This window comes from Austrofundulus limnaeus, unplaced genomic scaffold, assembly GCF_001266775.1.
Source record: "Austrofundulus limnaeus strain Quisiro unplaced genomic scaffold, Austrofundulus_limnaeus-1.0 Scaffold414, whole genome shotgun sequence".
Classification (NCBI taxonomy): domain Eukaryota; kingdom Metazoa; phylum Chordata; class Actinopteri; order Cyprinodontiformes; family Rivulidae; genus Austrofundulus; species Austrofundulus limnaeus.
Genome location: NW_013952816.1, coordinates 248,254 through 261,842, shown reverse-complemented (window position 1 = coordinate 261,842; position 13,589 = coordinate 248,254). Strand labels below are relative to the sequence as shown.

The 13,589-nt window shown below is 38.3% G+C and overlaps 1 protein-coding gene across 3 annotated transcripts in view; it reads left to right on the top strand.

Moving 5' to 3' along the window:
• The window catches only part of arfgef3 (ARFGEF family member 3), a gene marked incomplete in the record, with an annotated part of 88,961 nt that overhangs the window by 29,545 nt on the left and 45,827 nt on the right, over positions 1–13,589 (top strand). For all 3 annotated transcript variants that reach the window (XM_014024250.1, XM_014024249.1, XM_014024251.1), the window contains 9 exon segments: positions 993–1,097; positions 1,459–1,583; positions 2,737–2,984; positions 3,138–3,250; positions 3,356–3,488; positions 3,586–4,157; positions 4,856–5,211; positions 11,056–11,222; positions 11,301–11,466. In XM_014024250.1, the coding sequence (XP_013879704.1) occupies positions 993–1,097; positions 1,459–1,583; positions 2,737–2,984; positions 3,138–3,250; positions 3,356–3,488; positions 3,586–4,157; positions 4,856–5,211; positions 11,056–11,222; positions 11,301–11,466 (1,985 nt within the window).

Genomic DNA, 13,589 nt, shown 5'->3' with positions numbered 1-13,589 from the left:
AATATGAAGAGCAGCTTCTGGTTCTCCCATGCAAAGGTTTAAAATGGCTATACTTTCATTTGCATTTTATCAAATTTATTTTGAACATTTACATTGAACATTTTGAATGTATTTATTTTGTGACCACAATTTTATTTATTGAATTGTCTATTTTTGTTATTGTTTATGTTTAAAAATGTATTTTTGTGTTGATAAGCCTGAGTGGTCTGTTGACTGACCATATTATTTGTTCAAATAATTGTTATGGGCAGGTTACAATATAAAAAAATGTTTGTCGTATTCATGTCTTGTGATTATTTGACAGGAGTTTTACTTGTAAACTGTAAGTAAATTTTATTTAGTTATAATGCAAATACAATACAAATTCAACCAAGATTTAGAATAATTACCATTTTAAACCAATATTTAGAATAATTATCTTTTTTATCTGTACATTGGTAATGTCTGACTGGGGCTTGTGTCACCTTATGTTCAACAAATTGGGCCCTGAGGTCAAAAAGGTTGAGAACCCCTGCTTTACATCATTAAAAGAACAATAAATACTTTATTTTGTCATGATAAATTTTTATTCCTCATAACAATATTCCCTAATTCATAGTGTTCGTTTATTTTGTGTTTTGTTAATTTTATTGTTGTTCATCATTAATTCTGTTTTAATTAAAATTAATTTTGGAAGAAATCTTAAGACAATTCGTAATTCACTCTTCTTATCGCTTGATAAATATTACAAGAGCTCCCTGTAATGACAGATTTTGCTTTAGCTGTTAATTTCTGACAACAATATGGGTGAATTAAATAAACAACTGACTGAAAGCCTATAACATATAGTCAGTCTGTTAACAGGCCTGGTGCCCCTGCTTTAATGAGAGATTAAATATGTTTATAGTTTATAGTTATCCTGATCAAATTAAACTCTCTATCAGAGGCAGCCTGATGATTGACAACTGCTATGTGAAGATCTTCCCTAATTTGTTTATTTCTTATTTTTTTAGTGATAATCAGCTCCTGCAGCTCCTTTATCTGGAATGCATCCTCTCCATGCTCAGCAGCTGTCCTCCCACAATGCACCTGTCCAGAGGGTTCACCGACCTTGTGTGGTACATTTCTATGCATTTCCTCACAAGTGTTTGTGCAAAATTAGAAAGAAAATATCAATGTACTGCTCCTCTCACTGACATGGGTGGTGTTTTTCTGTTACCAAAATACTGTCTTATTGAATAACTGAATAGCTTTTAATGAAACTCTCAGAATGTAAATTATTGAAAACATAACAACAACTGACTTAACTTTTAAAGTCAACCTGATTCAAGATGGACGCCAAATCGCCTTGACATTTTCAAACCATAACTCTCTATTTTACAGATATTGAACTGAAACTTGATGTGTGAATGGAACAAAAAAAAATAAATAATAAATTCCCCCTCTAGTTTTATGTATTTTACATTCTGTTCTTTCCAGGAAACAGCTGTGTCCCTCTCTGGTGGTGATCATGGGAAATCCAGTCAATGATAAAACCATTACTTCACACTATAGCTACACGGGGGCACCAGACCGAGATCGGATGTCAGAGAGACTCAATCAAGGTAACCAGGCTCACTGGAGCTTTTAATAGAATATATGAAATATCCCACTGTTGCTGTCATCAGTCTTAAAGGGATAGTCCAGTCATTTTTTTTGATGTTCAGTCAATTAGTTATTAATATTTAGTACCTAATCAGCTATATTTCGTATAGTGTCACTTGTGCTAAGGCTACTAAACATTTTAAAATGCCTGATGAGCACATGTTGCCAATCCAATTTTCTGAAATCCTAACGTACTGATATATTCAACAATGTATAGATCAGAGGAGCCCAAAGTGGGGCCCGCGGGCCAAATTTGGCCCGCCAAGCCATTTGATTTGGCCCACCAACAGTTGCCAAAGTTACAAGGTTGTAAGCTGTTATCCTATAGGTAGAAACATAGTGTTTCCATTGGTCAAATGACTATAAAAGGGCTGTAGTGAAGGTAGTTTTCAGTCATGGKGCTGACATATCTTTGATTTATTAGGATTAAACATGAAACGACAACAAGAAATATTTTGTTCAGATTTAACCCTGCATGTAGATTTGCACACTTTATAAGGCCACAAAAACTCATATTTTATCAATTTATAAAATGTCCCATGAGCCTTTGCTACTTGAGAGTATGACAGACTTTCTCCAAGTGCACAGACTAAAACAAAAGAGGGCCATTGCACAGCTTAATCGTCAAAAATAAAGGACTTTACTTTAAAAAGTATTTGTATTTCATGTATTATATAACTGCATTTGGCCCGCAGCCATGGATAGATTTTCATTTTGGCCCCCTCGGGGAAAATGTTTGGGCACCCCTGGTATACATGTTTAATGTAATGCTGTTAATGCTGTTGTTGCATTCTTTCCTCAGTTTTATAAACCTAAAATATAGATAAAATGGTCCCCATTTGGCTAGCAATTAGCTTAGCGTTAATGAAGACTTCTGCCTTTTTCTTCATACTTTGTGCTCTTTGATTGATGTTGTGGGTGATATGGCACTAACTAATGATAATATATGACAGAACACAACTCAAAGCAACCCAACTAAGCCTAAAAACGGTACCTGAAAAAGTTTCTGTTGGTCTGAACCTTGTATCTGGGTTTAAACGCAAGAGTATTGTTATTTTATTAATTTCAATTTAATGGTTCAGCTTTGTTCTTCTTCTTGCTTTTCTCTCTCAGGACTCAACCCGGAGGTGGACTCTTCCAGTGGAGGTGTGTCGGACCAGGGCAGAGGGTCCGGCTGCTCCTCCAGTGCCCCTGCTAGGATCGCGCCCATCGTTCGGACGGTTTGTTACATCGCAGCAGAACTGGTGCGCCTGGTGAGCTGTGTGGAGTCGATGAAACCAGTGCTGCAGTCGCTGTACCACAGAATCCTGCTGTACCCGCCCCCTCAGCACCGAACCGAGGCCATCCGCATCATGAAGGAGGTGGTTTTCTGTGGATCATTCTGCAACTTTTCTATGTTTACCGAATTTAAATTAGGATCAAAATGATATTTAAAGGAACATGACTATAAATGTTTAGAGAAAGAGAACAAAATGATGAGAAATAAATGTGAATATTTTTTTTCCCCGTGTTAGATTTTAGGCAGTCCTCAGCGGCTCTACGATCTGGCTGGACCTTGTGTGGCTGAACCTGAAACCAGGAAGCGCTCCTTCTCAAAGAGGAAGTCCCACCTGGACTTACTGAAACTGTCAGTTGATTTTTTTAATATAATTAATTATATATTTTTATTTTTCTCATCAAATCAAACAGTTCTGCTTTACGCTTCAGTGTTTGTGTTTTCTTGCTGTGGCAGGGTGATGGATGGGATGACAGAGGCTTGTATGAAGGGAGGCATCGATGCGTGTTACTCCTCTGTTTCTTGTGCCTGTGCTCTTCTCGGTGCGCTGGATGAACTGTCGCAGGGTCGCGGACTCCAGCCTGAGCAGGTACACTGTTAATATGAAGCCAAAACCAGTGGACTGAGTGGCTTCATCCGTGATGAACCACAGAAATAGCAATAACCACGTGTGTTTCCTCCTGCAGGCTCGGCTTCTCCTCAGAAGACTAGATGACCTGAAGGAGGGATCAGAGTCCACTCGTGAGTCCATGGAGATTAATGAGGCTGATTTCCGGTGGCAGAGACATATCCTGTCCTCAGAGCAGCCCCCGTGGGACCCCAGCTCTTCCTCCTCCAACATGGCCACTGAGCGCAGCCCTGATATCAGCATCAGCATCACCACAGAAACAGGCCAAACCACCTTAGACTTGGAGATGGGGGACCTCGGCCTGGGTCATGGCCACAACACTCCTGAGGAGTGTGGAGAGGACGCTCGGTTCACGTCCCCTTCTGTCTTTGGAGGACAGGAGGGAGCCAATCGTGAGACGAGCCTTGGGCCCAAACCTGAAGCTGAGAGGGAGGAGGGAAGAGGTGGTCCAAGGGAGGTTGTTGGTCAGGAAGCAAAAGGACGAAGCAGTGGAGACCGAGGAGGCGTTCCTCCTGATGTGGTTCAGAGGAGTCATGCGCTCGTCTACCCGGACATCACCAACTTCCTGTCAGTGGATCCCAGGACCAGGTCGCACCACGGAGGCTCACGGTACAGCGAGAGCAATTTCAGGTAGAGCTGCTCGTACCTGACCTTAAATTAGGGGCCAATATTCACTCAGTACTGTGTTTTCTTCACAATTTTAGATTTACATCTTTTCCATTGTTTTTGTAAACAACCATACAAAACTACACCAGAAGCTGATTGATCAGGAATAGTCTGTTTTGACTGTTGGCAGAGGTACGTCTATAGAGGAGATTAAATTTGCAAAAAATAATAATAAATCTTTCAAAAAACACAGCTCTCCTTGTATGTCTCTGTCTAAGCTTAGATTTTCACAAAAGTAAATTTCTGAAATACTGTTGAGCTTTTTAGAAGAAAGTTGACGTTTGTTAGAATTTTTTAGCTACATCAGCATTTCTTCAGAAATGTTTCAGCTGCTTTTAATGATTGGTTCTTTTTATTAGAAGCTTAGAATAAGTCACTAACACAGTTAAGTAGCAATTAAAAAAATAATTTTATGAAAAAGATTAAACTGTTGCTGTACCCAGGGGTGCTTCATAAATTACTTTGCAATGCAATATTTAAATTTTAGCCGCAGGAGGAACTCATGAGGGTTGCTGAATGTTGGCTTATCTATTTAAGCTGATCAAATAGAATTGAAATTAATTGGGAATTAGGCCCCATTTGTACTTTGAAACTTTGATGTATAAAAGAAATAATAAAATATATATTTTCCTGCCTTATTTACATTTTTATTTGCTGTCCAGCAGCATGGAGGACCAGGAATTTTCTCGGACGGAGTTTGACTCATGTGATCAGTACTCCATGGCTGCGGAGAAAGACTCCGGACGTTCCGACGTGTCTGACATCGGCTCTGACAACGTCTCTCTTGTTGACGAGGAGCAGCAGACTCCTCGCGACTGCCCGGGCCACCGCTCCCTGCGCACCGCCGCCCTGTCCCTCAAACTGCTCCGCAACCAGGAGGCCGACCAGCAGAGCGCCAGGCTGTTTGTTCAGTCGCTGGCTGCGCTGCTGCCCCGGCTGCTGGGGCTGGCCACGGCCTCTGAGGTGGACCTGTCACTGCAGAACTTCTCCTCCACGTTTTGCTCTGGACTGCAGACTGGTAAGAGAATGGAGGGTTGGGTTCAGAACAGAATTAAGTTGTGGATGATGTCTTCATTTTACTTCATTTTAAGAAGAACTGTCTTGATATTTAAACTAAACAAAGGTGCTGAGTGAGGATCAGACTGGTTTTTAAAGAAAACAAACTATTATTATTGGATATTACTGGAAAATATATAATATTAAATATATATATATAAATACTTTAAAAAGCTGTTAAATTTGTTATATGGAAAAGCATTTTCTTGTTAGGATCATGGGTCAGACTCTGTAGCTTTGATCAAAGTTAACATAAAAATGAACATTTATATTTAAAGCAACAATTTAAAAAAAGCTAATTGTAGTAGTTATCCATGTTTCTGCAAAATGTGAACACAATTCCTGTAACAGAATGATATTAAAATGAGAAAACACATGAACCAGCAGGTTGTTAGCCATTTTACCGCCTTAATAATTTAGTTTCCAGCCATGCAATCTAGACATTCTTTAAAATCTCTAAAAATTTAAACATTTTTAACACGTCAACAAAATGTTGCTTAGGGGAAAAAGTACAAAGTATAGTTTTGCAAATCAAGAGACTTTCAACATAAGTTGAAACAAGCTGAAAACAAAAGTAATTAAAATAAGTTAAAAGAAAGAAAGTAATGAGTTTGTCATTGCTTTAAAATTTTGGTTCAGAATTTTTTTTTACAAAACAAATTAAACTAGGTTGACCAAAAAATGGTACAACATACACTATATTGCTAAAACTATTTGCTCACCCTTTCAAATGACTGTGCACCAGTGCACAAAGCAAGGTCCATAAAGACATGGATAACAAAGTCTGGTGTTGATGACCTTAACTGGTCTACACAGACTCCTGACCTCAACCTGATAGAACACCTTTGGGATGAATTAGAGCAGAGACTGAGAGCCAGGCCTTCTGTCCAACATCAGTATGTGACCTCACAAATGAGCTTCTGGAAGAATGGTCAAAAATCCCCATAAATATTGATCAATACCTAAACCTTGTGGACGGCCTTTCCAGAAGAGTTGAAGCTGTTGTAGCTGCAAAGGGTGGAACAACATCATATTGAATCCTATGGATTAGGAATGGGATGTACCTTAAGCTCATGTCAGTCAAGGCAGGTGAGACAATACTTTTGGCAATATAGTGTATTGAAAATAATTTGACCTCAGGAACATGTTGAATTGTGTGTTCGGTAAGTCAGACAGTAGCCACCATCCTTGGACATGTCCTCATGAAGAATATTGATTTGATTTGATTTGATTTATTGATTTAACAGGAAAAGATTATTAAAATCAAGCCTGACTCAGCATAATTGCTGTTTTACAGCAGGTTCCTGTTCTGCAGCACATAAAACACTCAGAAATACAGCATCACAATCACATCATTATACACCATAGACACAAAGACAAACAAGCATACCAAATTTCAGGAAGGCAGCATTTGCAAAATAGGACGTCTAAATATGAGCACAACAAAAAGTGTCCAGCAGATGGCAGACAAGATTCTTCTTAAAGGCTGTGGTTTTGAAATGGACTTTATGTTTTGAGGAATGTCATTCCATGCTTCAGTATAAACATAAAAGAAAGACCTCTGGCCGTAACAATTTTTAAAAGTTGGTAATATCAGTTGTCCTTTTGTAACAGATCTAGTTGAATGACCACTTCCAGAATTTGATTTGGGCAGCAATGCACAGAGAGTTCCATAATTGGCAACTTGGAAGATCTGAAAATATAAATTAATACCACTATACAAAACATAATTCTGAAAAATCAAGGCATCAGACAGTGAAGGAACTGTACAGTGATGAGTCCAACCAGGAAGTATTTTTATGAATTTTGTAGGCCCTGTTGTACAGCCTAACTATGGGTTCTAAGATTTCATTTGTTGTAAGAGACCAAACAGGTCAACAGTACGACATGATTGAGAGTATAATGGCATGAAGATAGATATTTGAAACAGAAGATGTCAGATTGGATCTAATTTTTGAATAAACATATAATTTCTGTTTCAACTTAGTGGTTAAGACTTGTACATGATCACGATAAGTCAAATGAGAATCCAAAGTAATTCCAAGATATTTGTAGGTAGTGACAATATCAAGGGGTTTGTTTAAAAAAGTGAGTTGATTTGTTATATTGAAATGTCTCCTGGGTGAGGAAAAATACATGCACACAGTTTTTTTAAACATTAATTGACAAAAGGTTATCTTGAAGCCAACCATAAAATGTCTGAAGATCTGCTTGTAACTGACTATTAATAGATTCAATATTGAAATCAGACAAAAAAAGAACAGTATCATCAGCATACATTAAAATATTTGAATACTTCAATATTTTTGGAAGGTCATTTACTGTATGTATAATAGGAAAAGCAATGGGCCCAGTATGCTACTCTGCGGAACTCCCACAGAACAGGGCAGAGACCCGGACACAGAGCTTCCATGTTTCACAACCTGACACCTATCAGTCAAATAAGAGGAAAACATTTGTAYTGCAGATGATGAAAGTTGAAACGAAATCAACTTTTGTAAGAGAGTATAATGATCAACTGTGTCAAACGCTTCACAAAAATCAATATATACAGCACCAGTTACTTGACCTTTGTTCAAAGCAGCACATATTTGTTTGTTGTTTGTATTAATGCCAAGTTGAGGAGTTGCATAATCCTAATGTTAAGATCAATGTGGACTTCATGGAAAGATGAACAAGAAGGACTCCAAATATTAAAAAAAGCTGTAATGGAATTTGTCAAATCATATTGACAAGACACAACATTATGTTCTGGTGCTTATTTTTATATATCTGACACAGGGTGTCCTGAGTGCAAAGCACAAGAAAATCTCAAGACTGTCAACATTTTCTGGAGCAAATGTGCTTAAATAGCTTGGTCTGAGTCACAGGTCAGTGGTCCTTCAACAGGATGATAGTTGAAAACACATAGTTGCTAAAAACATCTAATGTCTATCAATAAAATGTTGGACTATTCAAAGTTGCCCTCTGAGCCTTAATCTAAATCTATTGAACATCAACAATGTCAACATATTTATAGTATTTATAGCAGTAGAGAGGCCAGGCTCCACAGAACCATGGAAGTACACCTGTACAGGGAGCTGGACTTGGGGTGAAACCCTCTGCCCTGTGAGGAGCTTTTGTGTCTTGATGTCAGTAACTTCTATCTCCTCTCTTTAGCTGTAAATAGATAGCTCCTACTTTTAAATCTTCTCAAGAACTTCCTTTAATCTTTGACCTGTGTAATTCAAGTCATAGTCATTTACTTTCAGGATTGAAGGACCTAACCATGTTTTGGACACATGCTGTATTATCTTCCATTATTCAGGGACCATTTAACACAACATTCTACCTTCAAAACACATTTGATCCTTCGGTGCAAACACAAAGCCTGCTGGGAGTTTTTTTACTTCATCTGCACAGAATTATAAATGAAAAACTCTCCAGTTCACTGACTTAATAGATTTAGCTGCAAGTTTGAATCCTTAGGGAGTATTTTTGATTAAAACACTTGACTCATCAGCAGAGACCAGATGGCTTTACTGATTTCCTTTTTTTCTACTTTGTCTCTTTTGTCTCCTCTCTTTCAATATTCTTATTCCTGTTATTGCCTCCATCATCCTTAGACTTTTCTCTCATCCCTGACCTATTTTAAATTGCCTCCTTCCCTGTTGCTAAAGCCAAAGTTGGAGTAGGGATGTTTTCACATGTGTGTGTGTGTGTGTTGTTTGTACCAGTAGCAAAATGTTTCATGAATCACTAAAAGCATTTTTATGAAATGTTCAGAACTTAATCATTGGGTGTACATCTGCAGTTCATTACCTTTCAGAGTCTATCCATTTCAAGAGGGCTACCATAGCAAAGCTGTCTTAGCAAACACAAAAATGGTTGTAACTCAGTTAATTCTACAGATATTAAACTGTGTTGCTGAGACTAAACCTACATTTACACATTGAGCACTAACGGATTGTACAAGATCTGTGTTCAAAACATTGCTACTAATTAATGGAATCAGTTCTGTTGTGTTTGCAAAATATCTCTTGAATCACTGACAGATTTGAATGAAACACTCAAAAAATAATCATTGGATGTATGAATGTACAACTGATAAAGTTTTTGACTTAACCCAATTCAATATGGTGTCTTCAGCCAACTGACTTTAGCATACCGTGTTTGTGTCTTTCTGTTGAACCACTAAATGGATTTCAACAAAACTCTCAGAAAATACTTGTACTTAAGTACTTAACTAATTTATTATTATTATCATTATTTTGGTGTCAACTCAATTCAAGATGGCCACCACAGCTAATGAACCATAACAACACAAAATTTTTGTATCTCAGTGAATTTTACAATCTCTGAGCTAAAGTTTGCTGTGACTGTACAGCCCCAGGTCCACTGAAGTTGTGACATTGTGTAAAACATAAATAAAAATCTTTGGCCCAAAGACACCATGTCCGTGATTTCCAAAAAAAAAAAAAAAAAAAAAACTATTTGTAATAGGGACTTGTCAGACCACAGGACACTTTGTGTCAGTCCATCTCAGATGAGCCTTGCAATTGAAAAATGTTGTTCTGAAACTGTTAGACTATTTGCTCAGGCAGTTGTTCACAAAGTGGTGAACCTCACCCAATCCTTACTTGTGAACGACTGAGCCTTTCTGGGATGCTACCTTCATATCCCATCATGACACTCATCTGTTTCCAGTTAACCTGTTTACCTGTGGAATGCTCCAAACAGGTGTTTTTTTTAGTATTTTCTTAAAGACACATTGTGTAAGATTTTGTCTATTCTTTTAGCTGAAATTGAGATAATCACTAATGACAATAATAAAAAAAACATGTCTAGTCATTGCAGACAAAGACCTTGTTTTATTATTTTTACCTTACAAAAAGCTGTTTATATCTCCATGGTCATGGGTCGCCACTACAGGCAGCCGCCATCTTGTCTACGAAGGCTCATGAAGGACAAACTGCGGTGGCGGCGTCAAAAACGGTTTTAGTTGTAATACTATAAATGTAATATTTGTTGCCTGTCATTGTAGCTGGGATAATTTTACTTATKAAAGCTCATAATCTTACCACTTGAAACATCACTAGCCCTGAAGCTGCTGGTAGACATCGCGGTTGGAATTATCAAAGGTTTTTGACACCGAGAGACACCGTAGAGTGGGGGTGGGGGGAGGACCAGGGAGGATGATTCAACCTTTCAACCACTAGATGTAGCTGAAAACAACAAATCCTACACACTGTGCTTTCCCAGTCTTTTGTTGACCCTGTCTCAGCTTATTTGGAACTTGTTGTAGCATCAAATTCAAAATGAGTGAATATTTGCAAAAACAATAAAGTTTATCTGTTTGAACATTAAATATTTTGTCTTTGTTGTGTATTCAATTGAATACAGGTTGAAAAGGATTTGCAAATTGTTGTTTTCTGTTTTTATTTATGTTTTACACCATGTCCCAACTCCATTGGAATTGGGGTTATGGGTGAAACGCATTGACACGTTTTTCAAGGTCTAATAGGTAATGCCAGATCAAGCAAGATGTTGCAATATCACATTTTATTTATTGTTTACTGTTATTTAATTATTTATTGCATGAAATTTTACTTTTCAAGGTTTAACCAAAGTACTCCTCTGTTATTTCTCAACATGGGGTGATTAGTCTAAAACTCTTGCAAGAAAGACAAAATGCAAAATGTCTTCCTCCAAGGAATGCTAGCCCTTCTAAATACAAATTTAAATTTTTACAAGTTTAAAAGTACTTTTTTAGACATAGTTAAATCTGAAGAGTTGTTTGTATTTACAGATTTGTTTGTTTTCTCAGGTGGGATTCACTCTCCAGGTTTTGAAGGAGGTGACAGTCTGAGCTGCCAGTCTTTGATGAATGCAGATGGTCTGTACCTGGTGTCGTACTACGCTCTGCTGCTCAATCTGAAACTCTGCTGCTGCGACTATTACAGGTGCCGAGAGCTTCCACTCATCCTCAATCTGGTGAGCAGAGCTTCAGGAAGCAAATCAAACCTTTCTGAAGTCTGAACACAACTGAACGTTGCCGTTTGCTTTCTGCAGAAGGAGTTTGTGCATCTGATCCAAAGCAGCGGAGTCCTTGTGGTTTTGTCCCAGGCCTGGATTGAGGAGCTTTACAACCAGGTTTTAGAGCACAACCTGCTGGCTGAGGCCGGATACTGGGGCTCACCAAAGGACCACTCACTGCCACTTATCACCATGCTTACAGGTGAGGGTGCACTTTACTTATAGTACATAGTACCTTTAAAACAGAAATTAAACCTAATATCTGTCATAAAGCAAATTATAAGCAGCCAATACTGATTAAACATTCATTCCCTAAACTCAAATAGAGCTGACTCCAGAAACATATAAAAGCTTGAGGTCAGTCAAATGTTTCCTTCATATGTTCACTTTGTACCTGTGTCTTAAGTATAAAAAGAAACAGTTTTCTCCTAGATTCTTCGTACCTCCACATGCTTTGTACCCAGTTTGGCACAGTTTAGTATTCACCTTGGTATCTGGCCCAACATGGATGCGTTTTGTGACTGTGTATGGATGCAAACTGGTAACTCATTCTGTGCTGTACTGGTATGAAACGTTTTACTAAACAGCAAATGCTGGGTGCAAGGTGGAGCCACAATTTGGTTTTAGTTCTGGAAACTTTGGGAACAACTGGTTGGTATGAACTCTGCAGAGTGTTTCAGTAGGCTCGTAAAGTAAAATGAGTTCTTCTAACTGCAGTGGGATGCTCAGGATTTATATATTGCAAGTAGTATTTTGAAATGTATTTAGAAATGTGTAGAAAAGCTGTGAGTAGAAGCCAACATGGGAAAAGTCTGATCTCTTGGCAGCACTGTGCATCATTGTTCTGTCCTTAGTGTTCTGTTGGATGTTTTAAAGGTACCTGGAAGCCTCAGATGGTGTTAGAATAGTGAAGCCAAATGATATTACAGAAAATAAACTAAGGTGACTTTAAAACTTGTTTTATACTCTGATTAAGAACTAGTCAATTTACCTCTGATGTTCATAGTAGCACTAGATGTAAAAACAATGCATTAAAAATGTATCATTTTGATTGGATTAGGTTCCTTAGGTTACAGCTTATCCAGGTCTTTATGTCAAATGTTCTTCATGCTTCAGAGACATGTCTTTAACTTCAGTTTCTCACTAGTTACATCTGGTTTAATTGAAACAAGTTTGGGTGTCATCAGCATAACAATGAAGCTTTTCATTTATTTGCATTATTTTGGTCAAAAGATGTTTAAAACATTGGCATGTCTGACTGGTTTTTGTAAGACTTAAGCCATATTTGTTCTTAAAAAAACACTTTTTGCAAAAAAGGTTTTCCTCCAAGGGCGTAACTTTCTGAAGGACTGGTGTGGACATGTCCCCACCAACTTTGGCCGAACAGGGACAGTCCCCACCAATATTTGCACATCTTTTTTTCATTTGCGTGCATCTACATTTCCGGAAAGTAGGCAGCAACAACTGCTGTGTCTACCTTTTTCGGGGAAAATTTTTTTTTTAAAAAGTATGCTGTGCCCGATCCCTTCCGCCCCCTCCCCGCTCCTGCTTCTCATCTCTCTCATGTCACACTGCAGAAGCTGCTGGGAGCTTGCTACACCTTCCCCTTCACCCCCTCCCTTCCTTTTCTCTGAAGTGCGAGGACACACACTCGCGCGCGCAGACACACGCATGCACACACACACACACACACACACTCGCGCGCAGACACACATGTGCGCTGCCGTGCGGTGGGGGGCGTGCTAGCTGCCTGCTGTAAAACAATGTGGTGGTCAGACCTTCAGAGCTACTGGAGCAGGTAATGGTCTGATAACGTCCAGCTCTTGGAAAAACTTTATTCTTTACAAAGAACCAAAAAAATAAGTCAAAATGTAGGACAGGACAGTTATTTTTCTTATGAAAAGTTAACTTGCTGCTAGTTATCTATCTGCTAGTGTTAGCAATCACTTAGTGATGACATTCTCTATTATTGAGTTTTTTTTAAATCACTTAAACTGTATTTTAATGCCAAGATTGAGCTCAGGTCCGCTCTGATAATTATTGATTCCTGTTATAATTTACATTCATAAGTCACAGATTATTTCTCTAATTAAATATACTAGCTTCATAATTTACACATAATTTACTTGACCTTTTAAAGCTGACTGAATTCAGGTGGCAGTAAAACTGTAATACTAATTTATCTGTTTATGTAGGAGCTGAATACAGAGAGTCAGAGGCAGCAGGCAGAACAGAGTATCTCAGGTAGGACAGAGGGTCTCAGGTAGGACAGAGGGTCTCAGGTAGGACAGAGGGTCTCAGGTAGGACAGAGGGTCTCAGGTAGG